We start from the raw sequence: 21,220 nt of genomic DNA on the forward strand, positions 1-21,220 counted from the left end.
ACGGTTTTGCAATTCCGCTAAAGGTGGGGAATGGTTTTTGTAGTTCTTCCATTTTATCGGTGCTTTAAAAACAAGGGTTTCAGACGTTTCGCCGATCAAGAGCAGTCCATGGCGTCGCCGGCTCAAGACGACGGTGGTGACGCTGTGCCGGTAGTTCTCACATGCATTGATCGTCATGAGCTGGTTGAGTATAATCCTACTCAAGATAACGACGAGGTTGTGATATCAACAACGGATGTTCACAGTTGGAACATTCCGTCAATTCTCCAACACAGAATCATTAAAGTTAAAGCTCACAGAAACAGGTAAACGATGATTTTCAGTTTCGATTATCATAGCTGGTTGAACTGTTCAATTGTTGTTCAGCCTTAATCTCTCGGAAATTTAGCAAGATACTGTTTCTGTATGCTATTTTACAGGCTCACTGAATATTCTTCTTATTTCCGTGGACTCCTTGGAGGAAACTTCAGGTAATTATCTTTTCGATAGCCTAGCTCTTTCCGTCCAACATTGTTTTACTTCGACTTTACTCGAAAGCATGACATTTCTGAACATTGTACTTGGTACATTGTTCTTAAACAAGCTTGAGTTTATGTTTACTTCGTTTTTGTTCTTTTTTGTTCGTAATCTCACAAGTAGATAATTTGTTTTAGAAATCTAGTGCTAATAGTAATAAAGTTGTTCAAAATACTAATCCAGAAAAGAATACTCTTTTCATTTTGGAAATTTAAGCATTCGATTCTTCAAATTCAAATTGGCATCGAGTCTTTTAGATTTCAGTTCCACAATGTTCCATTGAATCAATTTAACAATTAGTTTTTTAGTACATATTATTCTTGTTAACATTTGGAGTTTCAAAAGCAACCTATTTTACAACCGGAAGTAAGATGTGGTATTCTTTTGAATGCAGCAAGTACGTGACACGATCGTAGTCTGCATGTTTAGTAGGTTAATTGTGTAGCAAAGGTTTGATTTGATTTTTGAGTCATAATTCCTTCTTGAAACTTGGATATATTCATGTTAATGTTGTAGTTGAATGTCAGTTTTTTAATTCTGTAATGTCAAGAAGGGACTTCATTCAATCATAATGGAGGGAACATTATTGCAAATTTGCAACCCTATGAGGGCATGGAGTGAGTTGACTTGAGACATGTTTAGTAGGCTTGAATGTTGCTGAAATTCGTATATGTTTTCCATAAATATGAATTTCTTTAGATTCAAAATGATATAATATCAGCGCATTACTTCTGAGTGGTATATCTAGTTTTTCTGTTAATTTGTAAGAAACTAGAGGTATCCAATATAACTATGCATAGATGTATATCTATGAGCTTCCTGTCATGCTGTTTAATTCTTTCTTCTCTTCTAATTGTTTATATGTCATCAGTGATCCAGACCTTGAAGTCTTAGTTCAGTGGAACCAGCCAACATTTTTGAGTCTCCTGGCTTCATTGTTTGGTTCTCCAGTGGATGTTACCTCAGAAAATTTTCTTTCTCTATTTGAGGTAAAAATTTGATTATTGTTGAACAATAAAAAATCAGCCATTCCCTTATAAATTGCTTGTTTACCTCATCATTTCCTCCTGCCACCATCCATATTTTCATCTTCCCCTAAGTTTAAACCCTGATATTGACACTTTTTGTTCTACCTAAAGTAGCACATATCATCTGTGGCAGTGTTCACTCTCATTTCTAGCTTGGATTTTGCAAGTCAAACTTCCAATGTCACGTGACATCTCAGAAACATGTTCTTTTTGTTATTTTTTATTGGTACCACCATTTTAATGACCTTATGGATGTGTTCAGTTGAATATCAGTTTTTTGATATTTTAATGTGTATCCGACGTAATTTGCTATTCTTTTGTTAAACTAAGTTGTGGATGCTTAACTCTTCTTGATCAATTGTGCCATGGAAGTGGTCTCTAATCTTTCATGAAATGTCCTCTATATATTAAGGGGCATATCAGGTAGTCAAACTAGTCTACTCACCTACTTTGTGTCGGTTTCTGGGTATTGAGCTTTATTTTACCTTTGTATTGTTATCTATTTTAATCACCCAGTATCCATTGGTTCCTCCTCATTTGTTAAACAGCAAGCACTCTATTAGTCTTGTTAAGGACAATGTCTAAAAGCACTATGTTCTATCATAGTGCATATGTTTTACCATCACATGGCAACAGGTACTGGCCTAAGAGCATATACTTGAAGCAATCTAAAGTGGTTGGTATCTTAAATGCGTTCCTTTTTGTACTTGTCTTTTGGTCACAGCTCCATGTTGCGCCCATAATCATGCGAGACATGTGAATTTGACTTTTCCAATTTATCATCGTTATATTAAAGTACTGCCTCAAAATCAGAACAAGAATCCATATTTCAATTTCAAGGGTGAAATTGGTTATTTTTAACTTCAAATCTGACGAGTTATTTTCTTGGTGCAGAATTTTGATATGGACTATACAAAGAGTATAAGAATAGAAATATATTATTTTGAAGAGAAAAATCTAAAAATCAAAGTCAAGTTTGAGCATTTAAAGTGCTTATGTGGACAGGGAATGATAATTACCAGTTACGCACCAATCTCATTTTTCTCTCTCCTTATCTTACTAATCCTTCCATTAGAGTTAGTTCATCATATTGCCCCTACATTTTTATGCTTTAATGTCCTCATATATGGTATCTAGCAATAGGACTCATGAAAATAGGTTATTTATAGAATCTCGTCCTGCCTAATTATTTTTGCTATTTGCGTGTAACAACTTTGGCCATTAGGAGTTTCATTGCTGTTTATTCTTCCTACAAATAATTTGTACACTGCTTAACCATCACATTTCCTTGGATTCTCGAAAGTTCACAAAATAGTAGATGTAACAATTTATATATGATATGATTTCATTTTTGGTTTTTCAGGGTGCACTTTATTTTGGTATGGAGATGATTCTCTCAAAATGTAAGATGTGGTTGACTAAGGCAATGTCAGTAAACAGAGCACCCTTGGTACAAGTTAATGATCTTATCGGTATCTGGGAATTTGGTTCTGAAATCGGTGAGCTTACTGTTAAGAAGTGGGGTTTTTTATCCCTTGCCAAATACCTGCATCAAGTGCTTTCGGGGTGCAATTCTTTCAGTGTGCGGTGGGGTTCATATACTGTAGATGAAGTCTAAGTTTGTTAGGGTATAAATTACATTAGCTTAAAAATAGGATGAGAATATTTCGAGTCAGTCTTCCCTAATTTTGTGGGGCTGTTACAGCTTGTTACATTATTTAAAGAAAACTGATGCATGTTAATAATATACATAATAAACTATTCAATTCTTTACATACCATGCAGCACTGACCTTATCCCTGAATTAATGACCACAAAATCATCTGTATACAAAACTGGCAGCGCATAAGAGGAAGTTTTGGTCTTCCTCTTCCAACAGGAGACGATCATTCATCTTTAGCAAAACTGGAACCCTAAGGCTAAAAAAGACGACAGACGAAGTTACTTTTTAGGCAGTGTCGACTAATATGGATTCACTAACGGCATGATAAGACTAATGTTTTACCATTTTAGTGTGTATTTATCTTACATATTTAATACATGAATCATGAAAGAGTTTTATTGGTCAGGTTTTGGACTTGTATATATATACACACTTGTACACTATACAAATACAACCATAAAATCTTAAAATATCTGGATTCCAATATCTATGCGTTAGGTACCTGCATCCTTTGAACGTAGGTTTAGCACTAGTTAATATTGATAGAAATGATTAATTCACAAGATGTTGGTGGTGTTATGCCTGACAAGCTGAAGGGTTATGAATTGCAGTGAACAACTATCTTCCCGAACTATGTACAAGTTACCTTGCAAAGAACTTTGTACGTATATTACTTGACTCATCTCAACATTTTACTGACAAATTATATTTAGTAACCTTGGCAACTCGCCCTGTACGACCAATTTATTTTGGAAAATGGTTATAAATGGGATATCTAAAACCAGTATCCTAGCAGATGGCCAGATGCCAATGTTCTTTGGTAAGGGCTAGATCCCCACATGGGATGCTAGAGATCTTATGCGTATAAAATGCTTTATCTTTGATTTTCCTTGGACATGTGAACTTAATATGGTCATGATGCATGCACCGATGGTTATCTCCAATATTAAGAAAGTGATTGATCTTTATATTGATGCTAGTTGAAAGAAGTGCATATGATATTTGTAAACTAGAAAGATTAACATGAGTATTTGCAGACTTGTGGTTCTCCATAGTCAAAAGACTTACAGGATAAACCACAATGTTGTTAACTATAAAAAGATAGGAACTATGGCTTCAGACGGCTTATCTGAACTTTGAAGTCTGCATGATAAAAGTTATCACATGTTTGGTCAATCATGTTGAACTACTGATATTTATCAATGCACAAAGGTTTGATTCATGCAGATTTGGGCAATGTCCTGCAGTTCTTTTGGTGATGTTCCCCAGGATTTGTTGCTTTCTAGTATACAACATCCTCATTTGACTGTTGATAGGTTAGTTTGAATTGGCTATAGCTCTACTGTTTCATAGTGTAAAACAGAACATATTAATGTTCTAGATATCCCCAGTGAAGAACATCTTTGTGGTGCACTTCTGGCTTGGATTGCTGCTAACAAAGAACGATGTACTGAAGATGTTTCTATCGACCTTTTGAAGCAGGTTAGAATATGTCTTAACATCTATCGAAATTTTAGAAACACAATGTCAATATTTCCACTATCATCACCATTTATCTATTGAATATATGTTTTAGTCTTGATGTTATTGAATTGTTGTAAACCGTTGCATCTTAAAAACTAATACAAGATGAAATGTTACTATAACATGCAAGTTCTTCTAAGATTAATGCTGATCTCCTATCTTCTTAAAATGTTTATCTTGCATTCTCTCATGCATTTTACTTTGCTATCCTTCATCTATCTCTCATCATTTTGAATGTTTTGTGGCTTTCGGTTTAGTTTTATAAGAGTTCGATAAGAAATGCAATATCCATAGACAAAAACTAAGAGACTCGATTGAATGATTACTCTGAAATGAGAAAGGAATTACAAGGAAACAGAAAACAAGGATCCACGGACTAACTTCCCTCTCTCAAAGCAAAAGCTAAGAGCCAATGAAGTCACAAGATCATTCTCAATGCCTTTCACGCACTAACCCCTCCCTCTATTGATTAGACAATTCTTCTTTCTAATTGTAACTAACTGGGCCAAATTTCCCCTTTGGGCCTTCTAGAATACACTTTCCATACCCTTGGTTTGGGCATGACTACGATCACTCTTGTTGGATCTGTATCATTACTCCCTCCTTCCATTAAAGTCTTGTCTTCAAGACTTGCATCGGGAAATTGGTTCTTAATTGTATTAGCATCCTTTCAAGTGGCTTCCTCCAATGTATGTTCTTTTCACCATATAAGCCATTGTAATACCGATTCCCCATCTTGAAGTACTGTACGTACCACACAAATAGCTTCGGAAGAAAGCATATTAGTGGCGTCCAACTCTAGTTCGGGTGGTGGTACTTGATCAACCGTATTAGACAACACGACTTCTTTTAATAGACACATGAAAAACTGGATGCACCCACGACAAAGGAGGTAAATTCAGTCCATAAGCAACCGGTCCGATCTTTTCCGCAATCTTGAACGACTCAAAATATCTAGCAACCAGTTTCTGATGGATTCGGTGATCAACGGTCATTTGGTGATACGGCTTGAGCTTGATATAAACACATTCCCCAATCTCGAAACTAACATCTTGCTGCTTCTTACGTACAAACTTACGGTAATAGCTCGTAAAGTCCAAAAAACCATGTAAACGTTTTAGTTGTTTTGGAATTGGCCATTCCGAGACCTTTTTAGGATCCATGGCAACACCTGGCCTTTGTAATGTGTCCCAAAGATTCTATAGAAGAGTGCCAAAACAAACATTTTCCACGATCAACCCATAATACTTAACAATTTGTTAATGACTCCGCAATTGACAAACCGTCGACAATGATCAACGTGATTCTTCCAACGATAACCACATGTGTAAGGATTCCTTGGTCACTTGAGAATTAGACTACCCTTGAATACACACTGAATTTCCATGTAACATGAATCTTATTAGTTGCTGCTTCCAATTGTGAACCACATCTCCCAAGGTCTTGAGCCACTCCATGCCCAACACCATATCCAAATGCCCTATATCGAACAACAAAGCCTCAACTTCGAATTCATAGGCTCCCACTAAGACTTTGACATTTGTACAATGTTGATTAATGAAGATTTTACGGTCATCACCCAATTGAATGTTGATGCCTGAAAAAGAATTGAGGCAATCCCAATGCAGTCACAAGTTTTCGCGATACGAAATTACAAGTGGCTCCACTATCCACCAAAATCACCACAGGAATTCCCATGATTGCCCCTTCGAACTTCAATGTTTTGCCCCCAGAAGACAAATCGGCCGTTGCCCCCAAAAATTCAATGCCGTATACAATCCGGTCAGAGGAGCCGTTTCTTCTTTAGCAACTTGTTCTTCAAGAGCATCCAAAGCGTGGATCTTGCCTTCATCGTCCATAGATTTATCATCTCCCAAAAGGAGGATCCGTAGTTTCCCTTCAGGGCACTTATAAGCTGGATCAAATTGCTGCCACAACGAAAACATAAACCTTTTATCGTCGCTCCTCCCATTCAGTGCACGTAAATGATCGAAACCTCGATTACGACTGAAACAATTGGGACATGTTTCACGATGAAGCCCCTGGAGTATGGGTCTAAGGAAATTAAGGACCTGAATCCACCTGTTGGATTGGGCTTTTCTCTCTGATGTTAGAAGTATTGGGCCATTTTTGCTCATAAAGGTCTAATGGAGTAGATCTCACATCGAACTGGAAAGAAAAACCAAGCCCATCTCCTCTTTGGTAAAGAAACCGAGAATGGGAATTATTCCCTGACGAAGGCTAGAGCATCTTCTCGACGTCTTTTGCCAAATACATAGTATCAAGACATGATTGAGGGCGATGTAGGCGTACCCAGCGCTTCACCTCATCTCGTAAACCAACAACAAAATAACCCTATGCCCAAGATTCAGGCAATCGGGGAACTAAGGATAATAAGTATTTGAAATCGTCAATATAACTGTGGGTAGAAGCTACCTGTTTAATCATAGCTAACTGTTCATAAGGATTCTGAATCTCGAGAGCACTAAAATGTTGCCATAATTCGCTTGTCAATTGTTCCCAAGTAAGTGAATCATAATTTTGCTTAACAATCGTGAACCAATGTTGAGCGACTCCCACCATAATCAAACGTGCCAATTGAATTTGAGGGTGAGATGGCATACCATGAATATCGAAATACAAGTCTTCTGAATCCATCCTTGAGGATCAAAGTCATAGAACTCTGGTAGTTCTATCTTCTTTGCAGCCGAAGGAAAAAACTGGATAGAGCCCATTTGCGACCCTAGAATTTGAGAATTACCTTCCTGATTCATCGAAATACCACCTCCTTGAGACAGTGGTGGAATTAGAGAACTACCTCTCTGATTCATCGGAGTACCACCTCTCTGAGGGTTGATGGAATGTGAGACTTGCCGGAGACCACATTCGGTCCTCCACTTCCGTAATTAGGCCGTTTACCATGTTGTTCTTTACCCATGACATTACAATTTTCTGAAATTCCTCCTCTTTAGTGCGATCTGATTCCCAAGCTTAAATCGTAGTTTAGATCTCTAGGACATCCGATTGAAGCTTTTGAAGTTGCTCTTCATGTTGATCTAAACAAGCTTGTTAAGATATGTAGAATACGGAAAAGATTGCTTCAATGTCTATGTCTCAACTCTGAAGACTTCTCTCCACGAATTCTGAGAATTCAGAATTCAGAGTTCAACAAGATGAGATATTCTCTTAAGTATACCTCTGAAAGAGTTAACTTCAGAGATCTAAACTTTCAGAATTCAGAGTCCGATGCTACTTACACATTGAGTTTGGAAGTCCATCCAATGTTGAGCCTACAATGGCACAAGATGCTACTTTCCTTGACACTTGCACAAGTCAGACCTACCTAAACGGTTTGTGAGTCAAATTGTCATAACATCCATAGTTATTCCCTTAGTGGACATTCAAGGATTAGATGGAAGACCTAGTGAGATGAACATAAACAAAGTCTCATTTCAAGATACATCAATTGTACATGATGAATTCGTTTCATCCACAGGCCATCCTACACCTGTAGGCATGCTAACAGGATTATCTGTTGATCCTGGTTTCCTATCCACAATGGTCACACATACTGAATTTCAAAACTTCAGTGACTTCTGTAAGAGTGAATTTGCAAAGATTCCTTCCAAACTAAATGAATTGACGGCTACAAATCATAGAAGTTTGGAGGATAGGATGGAATCAATGGAAGAAAAGATTAGGGGGAAGGCCAAAGATTATTGCTAAGGAAGACTGGCCAAATGATAAGAAGCTAATTGTTTGGATGAGACAGTAGATTGAAGCACAGTTGAGTTACAGGGTTATCATTCAACAAAAGTTCATTCCAATTTTGAGTGACAGAAAGTTTGACATTTGAAGCAAAGGGGGAGATTGTAGAATACATAAATGATTGCTTCAATGTCTTAAGTCTCGACTCTGAAGACTTCTCTCCAGAATTTTGAGAATTCAAAATCCAGAGTTCGACAAGATGAGATATTCTCTAAATATAACTCTGAAAGAGTAAACTTCAGAAATCTGAACTTTCAGAATTCAGAGTTCGATGCAAGAAATCTTCCAAGTCAAAATGTCTAAAAGGTCTGAAGAGCCAAAGGACGAAAAGTCTGAAGAGCCAAAGGACAAAAAGTCTGAAGTACAAGAGATCAGAGTTAGAAGATCAACTTTGAACGAGTTGAACTTAGACGATTTACAGAATAAGGCTTCTCAGAAACGACGACCATCTCTAACTTGTATCATTTCTTACTTTGTTCTAGTTTGCAATTTGATTATTTGCCAAATTTACAAAAACCAAATCAAACAGACTAGTAAACATGCTCGAAAGTAGCCTCGCCCCGGGGGGGGGGGGGGGGAAGGGGGACTGTACGTAGACATGACCTCTACCTCAAAGAGCAGAGTGGCTACTTTTGTGAAGACCCCCGACTTGCGTAAAAGTATGAGATAATATGAAAGAAAAGTAATGAGTAGGGACATTGAAAACATACAAAAAAGTAAGTTAAGGCAAAACATGCACAAAACAAGTATGACAAAACACACAGACCAAACAAGGCCCCTAGCCTAAACTGCGAGCCATCTACCCCTAACCTTACTCCCTTTTTCCGAACCACGCTAAATACATGTCCCCCATCTAGTTTGCTACCCTGATCCTTTCGTCTCTAAGTACAACTATTAGAAGTCCTGTCCTCGGAAATATCTTAAGGCCCATGTCCATTCTCAATTGCTCATCCACGTCCTCCTTGGCCTTCCCCTCCTTATTTCCTCAACCATCACTATTTCTACTCTCCTACGGTGCCATCGTCGGTCGCATAAGCACGTCCCAAGACCATCACAATCTCTCCTTTCTCAATTTATCTGTTATTGGGGTAACTCCCAACTCCACTTGGAAAACCTCATTCATAATTTTGTCTGACATGGTCCGACAAGATGCCTAACTAAACATCCTTGTTTATGCAGCTTTCAACTTACTCAATGATGTTCCTAGTCGCCCACATTACAACCCATGCAACATAGCTAGCTTGATGGCGACCCTATAGAATTTTCCTTTCATTGTTAGTGGAACTTTCTTGTCACACAACATCCCTGTGGCAACTCTCCACTTTAGCCATCTGCCTTTATGCGATATGTTATGTCTTCATCAACCTCTCTCACTTTTTGGATCATGGAACCCGATTTTATGAACTCCATGCGAGCTCTCTATCAGTTTGGTTCTCATAAAGAATTTTTTCTCTACATCCTAAATTGCTTGTTTGAAACATGTGTTGTTAAGAATTACTTAGACATTTCAATTTGAAGATTATGGTCTCTTATAATATGGTTACTTCTCTCCAGTTTATCTTTCAAACTGTATCTTTCTTCAATACGTGTTCCAATGTAGCACTTTCCTCTTTCCAAAAATCCTATGTAGCATCTTTTTCATTTGAAGGAACTTTTTAACCAGTCCTATTACATAAAAGCTATTGTATGCTTGTTGGGAGCAAATAAATATACACATATCTGATACTATTATGCTAAATTGTCTGAAATGGCTACCTATTCCATTAAATCCGCATAACAAATACATGTTGCGTGTTAAAGGTGCTAATAGTTGGTGTGCACTCAATGTTGTTTTATGTAGATTAATGATATGGTGACAACAATGTGTCATTTTATATGGACGATTGCATGAACAATTTGCATATCATATTGAAAAGTGAGCTTACATACGAGGATTACTGCAACTTAAATAGACAATCCTAGAATTCTAAAATGACAATGAAATGTTTACGTCCTTTGGCTATATTATTTCTGAATATTGAGGCTTGGTTATATGTATATTACATCCCGTTTTGGAACATTGGGTGTATTATGTTATGCATGCTTCTTGATGCACCCACCTTTTGTGTGCAGATCCGTATTAGCCTTTTGCCGCTGTGGTTTGTTGCTGGTATGTTAAAAAATATCATGTTTTTCACATAGGATGTTTTGGTAAACACTATATAGGGCTAGTGTCTAGTGATTCATAATCTCTTTGGCAAAAAAATTGATTGAATTTCATTCAATAACAGGGAAAAGCACCTATCAGTCCTTATCCATGTGTTCTAATGCAAGCTCCTGCAGATCCATTACCATCCTGAAACAACCTTCTACATATTATATGGATGCGCTAAGAGATGGTGACTTGCATAATCTTAGAATCCGTTTGACAGAGTTCACTCAGGTGTGTACTGCCCCTATGCCAATAATGTTTTAACCTGCTTTTCAAATTTGGTTATCTTTGTGCAACTTTTGTCTTGAATGCCAAGGAGTATTCACGTCAATAAAACCGTCTCTTTGTGGAACACAAGAGAAAGGCTGCATAGAAAAACCTCTCCTGAATCTATGTTAAGCTGATAACCGAACTGACTCACTCTTTAAGGTCTCTATCTGTAGAATCATTTTAAAACTCAGGGATACATAGAGTTAGGCGAGGATCTAAGCAGTTAACGCGGTCCATTGCGGAAATAGCGGTCGGGACCTTGATTTGAAATAGCAGTTGTCGCGGTGATATAGTGGTAAAAAAATTATGTCTAAAATAAATACGAAAATATATAAAACTTAAAATATTGTATGTCTAATACATATCAAGTCAAAAAATTCAAACCACACAAACAACATAGTAATAGGAGCTGTGCTGTCGAGATGAGAAGAAAAATCGAGAAGAAAACTTAAGTAAAAAAATCGTGGAATCGGGAAGTAAACTCGAGTTGTTGAAGCTTTTTGGACTTGGAACCAATGAGCTGAGCTTTGGAAGTTTGACCTAATTGTTTCTATTGTTGATTTAATTGGTTTCCTTTTTGTTTACAGGCCTAAGTTTGACTCTAAATAGCCCACATGAATGACACAATGAGCGTCCAAACATAATTTAAAATTAAAAAAAGGAGTCCAAAAGAGCCCAAAAAGAAAAATCGGTATAACAACCACTATTTGGTATTAAAATTGCAGTCAATAGCGACAATAGCGGCCAGTATTTGAGGTACCGCTATAATACACCTCTATTCATGCACCGCTATTTTGGCCAGGACTGCTATATGCTATTTCGCTGATATGGCGCACTATTAACTGCATAGTCGAGGATTGATTTTATTCAATACAATGTTAACCGTGTATAGTAGGCATGGAGATATTTTACTGGATGAATACAATGGGAATATTCATTTTCTACTTAAATAGCCAAGACAAGGTCTGCAGAATATAGAAAGACATTGCTAATTCTGAAAATTTATGAGTTTTCAAATTGGCAAAATCTATAGCAACCACAAAATTCGCCATCCAAATCTCTTTGAAATTCCTTTATGTAGAAAAAAAACATTTTGAGTTACACTTCCTCTCCCTGCGTAACCGCAATCCCTCTTTAGAAAAGGGAAAACATGATGAGTTTGGTGGTAACATTGATGGTTGCTATGTGCTAGCTCCATTATGTTTCTGAGCGTGTTCTTCATCATTGTTTAATACATATGTTTGTTGTATTTGCAGCGAATGGATCTTTCAGGTTGTCCACAGATAAAACCAGCAATTATTCTCTTGTCCGTGCTTCCTTGTCCCCTTAGCTTGGAACCCCTGTTGAGGAAAAAAATCAAGCAATTAGTTATCAATCATGAATTGCTTAATGGAAATGCTTTTAAAATTTCATGGGAAATGTGGCCAAACTTGATCTTTGAAGCAGTGCAGGAGATAGATATCTCCAATTGTCCCATGCTACCTCTTGAGGTGGCTGTTGAGTGCTTTAGCATGTCGTTTCCATCCTTGAGAACGTTGAAGGCGGCTAATCATCTAAGCTTCAGTACAACAAAAGTGTTGCAGCTGGTGAAGAGATGTCCATTACTTTGTGATATTGACTTAACTGTGGATGTCAGTCCAGTGATACCAACACGAATGTCAATTTTATCCTCATTTCCTGCTACCCAAACATCTTCCGCGTCGTTTGATTTAACTGGTTCTCCTTTGCCTGGTTCACGGTCTTATATGTCTAGACCATTGCTATCCAATATTACAAAGCTCACTCTGGAGGGGCGTATTGATGTCTGCGGTATAAGACTATCTACATCTTTACTTTATGAATTGTGTGGTTAATAGCCAGCTTGTGGGATTTACTCTACTAGTGAATAAAATAAAGTTCACCCTATGCTCGTAAAGTGTGTGACATAATAATCTATTGTATACTTTATAACTTTGTAGAAAAGCTGTAAACGGAATATCGTTAAATAGTTGTATATTATACGTTAGGTAGTTGTACAAATTAGAAAGCAAATCTATTAAAATAGGTACCTATTCCTTAGCAAGTAGTTAGATGGATATCTCTAATGTATCTAATATCACCTTATGACTCTATCACATCAGTTGAGCCTTTGATTTCTTTAAATCACATGGTGTTAGAGCTCGAGAAGAATGATGGAGTCTTTAATCACATACTATCTCAAATAAAATACATTTTGTATCTTCTAAAAGATACTGGAATGACCGCTTGTTGGCTGATAGATACCTTAATGGATGGAACAAGAAGTTGGGAGACATCACCGATTGAAACTAGTCGATGTCCAACAATAATAACTAGTAGGACGACTTAATTATTACACACTCTACTTGAGATACCATTCACTGTTAGCTTGGTTGGCTGTTTCATGCACTATCTGTATTAAGAATACCTTGAAGCAGCCTACAAAAATTTTCAGATATTTGAAGAGTCATCCTAGTAAAAGCTTGCACTTTATAAAGGGTAAAAGCCGAACCACTAATGCAAGTTGGGCAGACCCAACAACAAACTAAAGATCTAATCTGGTTACCATACTTATGTATGGGGTATTCTCGTCAGATGGCAAAGCAAGTAACCGAATGTGGTGTCTCAGAGTAGCGCATAGGCTGAATTCCGAGTTATTGTATCTGTGCTACACTTTGGATCAAAAGAGCTTTTCCGACCAAAATTAGAGGTTGAGCTACCAATGAAATTGTTTTCCGATAATAAAGCAGCCATAAACATCTCATAGAATTTGTACAACACGACCAAACAAAGCACATTGAGGTGAATTGACACTTTATGAAGAAAAAAATGAACGCTCGAATAATCTGCAATAAAGATGGAGTGCAGCCTGTAGAGCACATGTAACGCACAGTCGGGTTGCTCATTCCATATGTAGCATCCAAAGACCAAACAACATATATTTTAACCAAGGGGATGTTTAAACCTATCTTTGACTTTCTTGTAAACAAGGTGATGCATGATATGTAGGTACCAACCTCAGAGGAATGTACAAATGCTGTAGTTAGAATGCGCATTAAGTAGTTGTCCATTATGCATTAGGTAGTTGTACAAGTTAGAAAGCAGATTTAATTTAATAGGTAAACATATTCTTTAGCAAGTAATTACATCACATAGATATCTCTAATGTATGTAAATTATCCTCAGCGCTCTATCAAATAAATTGAAGCATTTGATCCTCTGAAATCACAACCCATTTGGAACAAAACATGAATAATTACGATGAAATATGGAGATCATTGAGGGTGCTCGTGGATCTTTGTTCTGTAGGTACTTATCCTTTAATATCTATCCATGTTTGTGTCTCTTCTATAAGAAGCTTAACATACATGCTGTTTTCATTATCTACATTTAATCTGCAGTTAGATTTGATGTCTATGGTTTTAGATTATTTGGTTGATGTGCTTACTTTTCTATGAACTTTTCTGCCAGATTTTGACCTCCAGACTATATCTAATATCTGTGTTTCCTTAACTTACCTAAGCCTTAAAGGTTGTACTTCGCTGAGTGATGTTGGCATGTCTGCTCTTATATGCAAATGTTTGAAGCTAAACTCCATTGTGGCATGTGACACCTTTTTTGGTCAACAATCAATTTTGGCTCTTTTCTCTTTAAATAATTGTTATGATCGTGTTGCTGCAAAACATAGTGAAAAGAATATTCTCCCGGCTTGTAATCTACAAATGCTGCATATGGGTGGCTGCAAAGGTGGGCTGGTTATTTATTTTATCGTTTTGATCAATTACTTGTTTCTTATGTCTAATGTAGTTTCATTTTAAGTGAAGACAAATTAACTTGAATAAACATTGTTTACAATGTCTGTTATTTACATTGTCGAACTTTTGTTTTTACATAACATTTACTTGTTTTAATAGAACTGTTGTGCACTTATGTGTGTATATATATTATATACAGATATATAAATATATATAGACACAAACGTGTATGTATATGCATACACACGTCTATATATAAACACATAACACACATAGGTGTATATACACACACACACACCCACACACATAATAGGGGCTATTCATGTGAGAACCACAACAAAATTGAGAATGGTGATAACCTGTATATTCATCAAGGCATATGCATTAATGAATTTAAGTGAGCATATATATACATAAAAGGAAGGTTCAAATAAGGAAGGCAAAAGGGTTGAAAACGTAAGAATAAATGATTCATATGTGAATCATTGGTAAATCAAATATTCATTCGAAGATGCATATGTAAACCCATGTTCGCTTACTTACCCTTTTATCAATTATTCACACAGTCATGCGTTGCGTGCACATGCACACACACACATATAGGAAAGGGTTCAAACGAGAAAGGTACCATTTTATGCGGACGTGAGAACGCTTGAAATAGACAACCATCACATGTGATTATAAACCGGTGATGCGCACATAATGGACAAGGACGACCTTGGCCATTATGTCCAAGTTGCCCACACACTATTTTTCCCCATAAGAATATCGCATGTGATGGTTATATGTTCTTGCGTTTTCTTAAATGGTATTGTTCTCGTGTGAACCTCCACCTATATATATATATATATATATAGAGGTGTATATCTAATATACATACATATATATACTTATTTATGTGTATATATATATATATGTTTATACACATATATGATATGTACATACATAAATATACGTACTCTTATACATACCTACATGCACACATATACACATATACACACATACACATTTATATGCACATGTATGTCCATATATATACACACATATATTTTCACAGGTTTGTCTCTTGTTTTGAATTTTTTTTTTTCCGTTTTAAGGCTTTTTGGACATGGTTTTGACAGATGTGATCTTATTGTCTAAGCAGGCATCAACATGACCACTTTTTCTGAGCTTATGTTTCAAGCATACATGTTGAAGAGTCTTTGTTTGAGGGAAACCCAAGTGCTTGATGATGGCCTATTTAGTTTCTTTGGTTCTTCATTAGAGGTGCTTGATGTCTCTAATACCAAGGTATGTAAACATTGTTGAGGAAAATTGTATTATTTCACTCGACATATTTATCATGTAGATTTTATAAATATGTGCTTTTAGTTCCGGAAATTACGTGAAATCATCTGGTTGCCAAATGTACCTTAGGTTGGAAGCATAAATCTTTTTCCCGCATTTATCTTTTTCTAATACAGGGTGAATCAACCAAAGCAAATGTTAATCATCTAGAATCAAATTACTATACAAATTATGTCCTTTCTCCCTCAATTACGTATCCACTTTGCTACCCCACCTAAACCAGGCAATCCTCCACCGTTGCAGATTGCATCTGAAGGCTTCACCTTGGATGATGAGGAGGTAAGAGGTTGCCCATGGACAAATTCTTGACCTGAACAATGACGGTCACCTTGTCATAGCAGCAATCATAAATGATGGAGGAGAAGAAAATAAAGAGAAGAGATAATGAAGAGAAGGTATTACCAATAGAAGGGAAGAAAATTTACAGTAGAAGAATTATCGAATTACATATTCAACATTGGAGGCAACAAACAGAAAGGAATCAATTTGTTGACAGCTAGAAACGAGAAATCTAGGTTCGTGTCCAGACCCAAAACCAGCGGATGTCTCTTTTTAACCGCCTCAGGTTAGGTCATTGGGAGATACGTGCACAATCGACTTAGAGAGGTGTAGTGTTTAAGACGGTTTCCTCGATCCACTATTCGTCTATCCGTAGAACAACGAAAATAAATGGGGTCCATGTTCGCCCAACCCACAAGTGGTCCATGAGACGACCCAAAGCAGTCAAAATCCAGTTGCATTAGGACATGGACCTTGTAGCGATTTCGATTGCTTATTCAGTTGGGATTACCATCCGACTTACCCACAGGGCACTCCATACAGCGCAAACAAGTCTTAGGTAACGTTTGGTTCGCAGATTCTGGAGGAATCTGGAGGAATTGGAATGTTGAATTCCTTTGACCAGATTCATTTCCTTCGTTTGGTTCATTCTTTTCAGCGGAAGGAATCTTCAGATCCTATGAATTCCATGGATAAAGGATTTTAACATTCCTTAGCAACTACATGGTATTTTGATGGAATGGAATCTCTATCTTCATTATACCAAATATGCCCTTAACCTAATATATTATAATCTCACAAAACTCAATATGACCATCGTCAACCACCTCTCGACCACTATTGATCTGAACCACTGCCGACCACCACCACCGACTACCACCGATCTAAACCACCGCCGACCACCACCACCGATCTGAACCACCGTCGACCACCACCACCGATCTGAATCACCGCCGACCACCACCAACCTGAACCACCGCCGACTACCACCGATCTGAACCACCACCGCGTACCATCACCACCGACTACCACCGATCTGAACCATCGCCGACCACCACCACCGTCAACTACCACCGATTTGAACCACCACCGACCACCATTGATCTGAGCCATCGCCGACTATCACTGATCCGAACCACCGCCGATTTGAGCCACCACTGATCTGATTCACCGTTAATCTGAACCACCGCCGATAACCACCATCTGAACCACCATGGACCACCACCGATCTAAACCACGCTGACCACCACCACCGATCTGAACCATCGTCGACCACCGCCGACTACCACCAATCTGAACCACCGTCGACCACTACCACCGACTACCACCGATCTGAGCCACCACTGCTCTGATTCACCGTCAATCTGAACCTCCGACAATAACCGCCATCTGAACCACCGTGGACCACCACCGATCTGAACCACTGTTGACCATCGTCATTTGAACCACCACGGATCACCATCGATCTGAACCACCGCCAACTACTACCGATCTAAAGCACCGTCAATCTAAACCACCATTGACCATCACCGATATGATCCATCGCTGATCTGAACCACATCTGACCATCGTCACCTGAACCACAATGGACCACCATCGATCTATATTACTGCCAACCACTAACGACTACCATTGATCTGAATCACCGTCGGACACCGCCGACCACCACTGATTTGAACAACCACCGCCGCCACCGCCTATTTGAACCACCGCTGACCACCTCCATCTGAACCACTGCGGATCACCATCGGTCTGAATCACTGCGGACCACCACCATCTGAACCATTATGGACCACCATCAATCTGAACCACCATCAATCTGAACCACCGTCGAACATCGTCGATTTAGAAATGTCGTTTGGCTTATGATTATATTTGGGTTGTGTATTTTATATTGTTTTACATATTAAATAATTATTTTATTAAAGTATTTTTAGTTTTAAAAAATTAAAATTTCAAAAAACGGCATTTTGGTCATTTACCAAAATTTTATTCCAATTCTAAAGCTACATTCTGTGAACCAAACAGAAAGATTCCAATTCCTTAACAGATTCCATTTCAATGTCTGCCAACCAAACAGGTGGTCAAACCTAACAACATTCCATTCCAATTCCTTCAAAGTCAAATTCCTTTAACAGATTCCATTCCATCCAAAAACATTCTGCGAACCAAACACCACTTAGGGATGAGACGCCCCAGGGTGGAAAGACGAGTTACTATTTTCCCGAGCTCATTTGGACTTTGCACCTTGCGGTTGAGTGGCTTCACTCCTATACTAGAACCCTGCTTCTTCGATCTGCAACCTCCTATCTTATTTGACCTATCTTCTAGGGCCCTTCTATCTAAATCATTAAAATATGATGTTTTTCTTCTGCTTTTGAAGATGAACCTCCACCTATATATATATATATATATATCTAAATCATTAAAATATGATGTTTTTCTTCTGCTTTTGAAGATAGGGGCATCAAAATACACAATAGGGAGGGTCCTTTTAAGTGGATGACTCGTCGGGCTGTCGGAGGGGAACTTCTTTCCGGGTCCAACTTCATACCTGGCCTTTTTTAGTTTTCAAGGATCCTTTGTACGGTCATCGAGGCGGCGATTCAGTAAAGGGTAGGAATATAGGATGAAGGTTCAAAGAGTAGGACTACAAGGGTGTGAAAGGTCGTGAACTTGGGAAAACAATAGCACCGTAGAGGGAGTGAGATCGATTGAGGTGAGAAATTGTTAGAATGTAGATAGAGAAATATTACAAGACTGAACCGAAATAACTGTCTAAGCATACTTACAAAATAGACTCTCTACACACTTATTTATAGTATAGGGAACTGTAAAATCACATGATTGTAAAATACAAACTAATAAGAACAAGACACTGTGTTCTAATATGATATAGTCCTCAAGTACTATTACAAAAGACAACTCTGTTGAGTACAAAGTCTGAACAAGTACTTCAGACTTTCTTCCAGAGCTCCGAGTCCTTGAGCTCCAGACCTTTGAACTCAAGTCTGACTTCAGTTTCAGAGTTAACACTTGAGAGATTCTTTGAACCAACTTCAGATCTGATCTTTCAGTCTCCCCCTTTGTGTTCAAAGTAACTCTTGGGCAATTGAGTAGAACTTGATCAACATTAGCTCTCTCAAATAGATTTGGGCATTAATCATGTCTTCAATCCTTTTACAAGTATCTGGATCAATTCTTTTGCTCCTCTCCAGGCCTCCTCCTCTGAAAGCTTCCAATGATCCAGTGCAAAACTTGGCACATTCACTTGCCCATAATATACTTTTTTCTTTTCATACCTGTACATCAATCCATCTTCAAGCTCTTGTACAACATATCCAATTTTAGTTCTCTAAGTCCCTCTAAGTTTTCTGGAAGGTGCAGTCAAGTTAACTCTTGGACATTTTAATTCAAATTCTATTTGAAAGTCCATTAACGTTGCCAATCTAATTACTCTTGTCATAGCCTTCTTCACAAATACTAAGGCTTGTCTAAACTCCAAATGCCTGTCTTCAAGGGTTTCTAACAAGTTTCTCAGCTCCCAAAGGTCAAACCAACTAAGATTTTGAAATCAGCTTCAGTGAACATATCTCTTTGATCTTCTCTTGTCACTAACTGAGGACAGTCAATTGTCTGATACGCTCTCATTTTCACATCCTTAAGCCTTACAATCTTGAAATTAGATTATACTACTGCCTGAGATTGAGACTTTCTTCTAAAAAATGAGGAATATATTGCTTTGAAAATATTTGTTTCTTTGACAAATGTAGTGTGTACATACTCGTTAATTTGAAGAATTAGTTTGAATTATTCGCTTAAAGTTTGATGAACTTCTTTTCGCCTCAAGTGGTTGTAACTCATGCTCCTGTTTGAACATATATTTAAACTTCTTCAAGAAACCAAGATTCAAAATTTGAACTTTCAGTCCTTTAGTATACTCTTTTGTCATCAACATTCTCCTTCAGGTTTTCAACAAAGTCTAGTAGTTAAAGGAAACTATTAATTAATTAAGGGAAAGTCAACAAAAGCCTTTTCTAAGCATGCTACATGCTCTGAGATAATCTGCTGTGAAAGGTCTTCCAAAAGTGGCTTTATCAAAAGTCAACTCCTGTTTTTTCCTCTAGCAGTGTTTTAGCAACCTGCTGCAGTAACTTGAACAAATCACTTATTTTGCATAGTTACTCATAAATCAATTCCAATTCTTCAACCTAGCTCCAGACTTACTAAGATGTAAAATAGGAATAAAAAGGACTCCATTTGTGTTTTTGGGAGTAAAAGAAAATAAAATAGTTTCCTAAATAGGTGCTAAAGTGTACATTGTTGTAGCATTTATCGGCTGTAGAAGGACAAAAAACCAAGTAGCAATGGTTTTCAGTCTGATAATTAGAGAGGGTACTGGTTTAGAGCTTGGTAAGACTATTTTTGCTGAAACCTCCACATGTTCCAATGGGAACCTTAGATGTAACTGGGATTAGACACATACGGTATTCCAATCATTGTTGGCCCCTTGAAATCATCAATGACAAATTCACATAGACTTCGGAGATAATGGATGTTAAACGACAATATGCTCAACTGTGGAAAATGAATGAAAAGGCAGGAGAGGGGTACCATCTATCAAGGTAATGAGGACATGATCGAAGTATAGTGGTTAATCCGAAGTGCTCTTCCTAATTGTTTGAAGGATAATACAAGAGAAATGTCGAGATTATTTTTCTAAGAATTGGTTCATCTCGACCTTCTAAGGGGCTGTTTGTTTAGCTATGAATGGTTCCATTTAAAGCTGATCTCTTAATTGGTCAGAGGCAAAAAGTGTTTGGCAAAATTTTTGTATCCTCTTAATGGTGGCAACAACCTCTTGCCATTTTGTGTCTAGGGC

At 37.6% G+C, this 21,220-nt stretch overlaps 1 protein-coding gene across 5 annotated transcripts in view; it reads left to right on the forward strand.

Moving 5' to 3' along the window:
• The window catches only part of LOC112521450 (BTB/POZ domain-containing protein FBL11), a 43,799-nt gene continuing 22,579 nt past the window's right edge, over positions 1 to 21,220 (forward strand). For 2 of the 5 annotated variants that reach the window (XM_025130317.1, XM_025130319.1), the window contains exons 1-12: positions 1 to 305; positions 420 to 470; positions 1,388 to 1,505; positions 2,908 to 3,043; positions 3,819 to 3,868; positions 4,435 to 4,523; positions 4,599 to 4,689; positions 10,612 to 10,648; positions 10,770 to 10,921; positions 12,217 to 12,769; positions 14,429 to 14,704; positions 15,857 to 16,002. In XM_025130317.1, the coding sequence (XP_024986085.1) occupies positions 31 to 305; positions 420 to 470; positions 1,388 to 1,505; positions 2,908 to 3,043; positions 3,819 to 3,868; positions 4,435 to 4,523; positions 4,599 to 4,689; positions 10,612 to 10,648; positions 10,770 to 10,921; positions 12,217 to 12,769; positions 14,429 to 14,704; positions 15,857 to 16,002 (1,974 nt within the window). In that variant the 5' untranslated portion in view covers positions 1 to 30. The remainder of the gene's footprint in view (positions 306 to 419; positions 471 to 1,387; positions 1,506 to 2,907; positions 3,044 to 3,818; positions 3,869 to 4,434; positions 4,524 to 4,598; positions 4,690 to 10,611; positions 10,649 to 10,769; positions 10,922 to 12,216; positions 12,770 to 14,428; positions 14,705 to 15,856; positions 16,003 to 21,220) is intronic. The other 3 variants (XM_025130318.1, XM_025130321.1, XM_025130320.1) reach the window with 3 other exon arrangements.

Source organism: Cynara cardunculus, assembly GCF_001531365.2.
Source record: "Cynara cardunculus var. scolymus isolate 2C chromosome LG 11, CcrdV1, whole genome shotgun sequence".
In the NCBI taxonomy this organism is placed as follows: domain Eukaryota; kingdom Viridiplantae; phylum Streptophyta; class Magnoliopsida; order Asterales; family Asteraceae; genus Cynara; species Cynara cardunculus.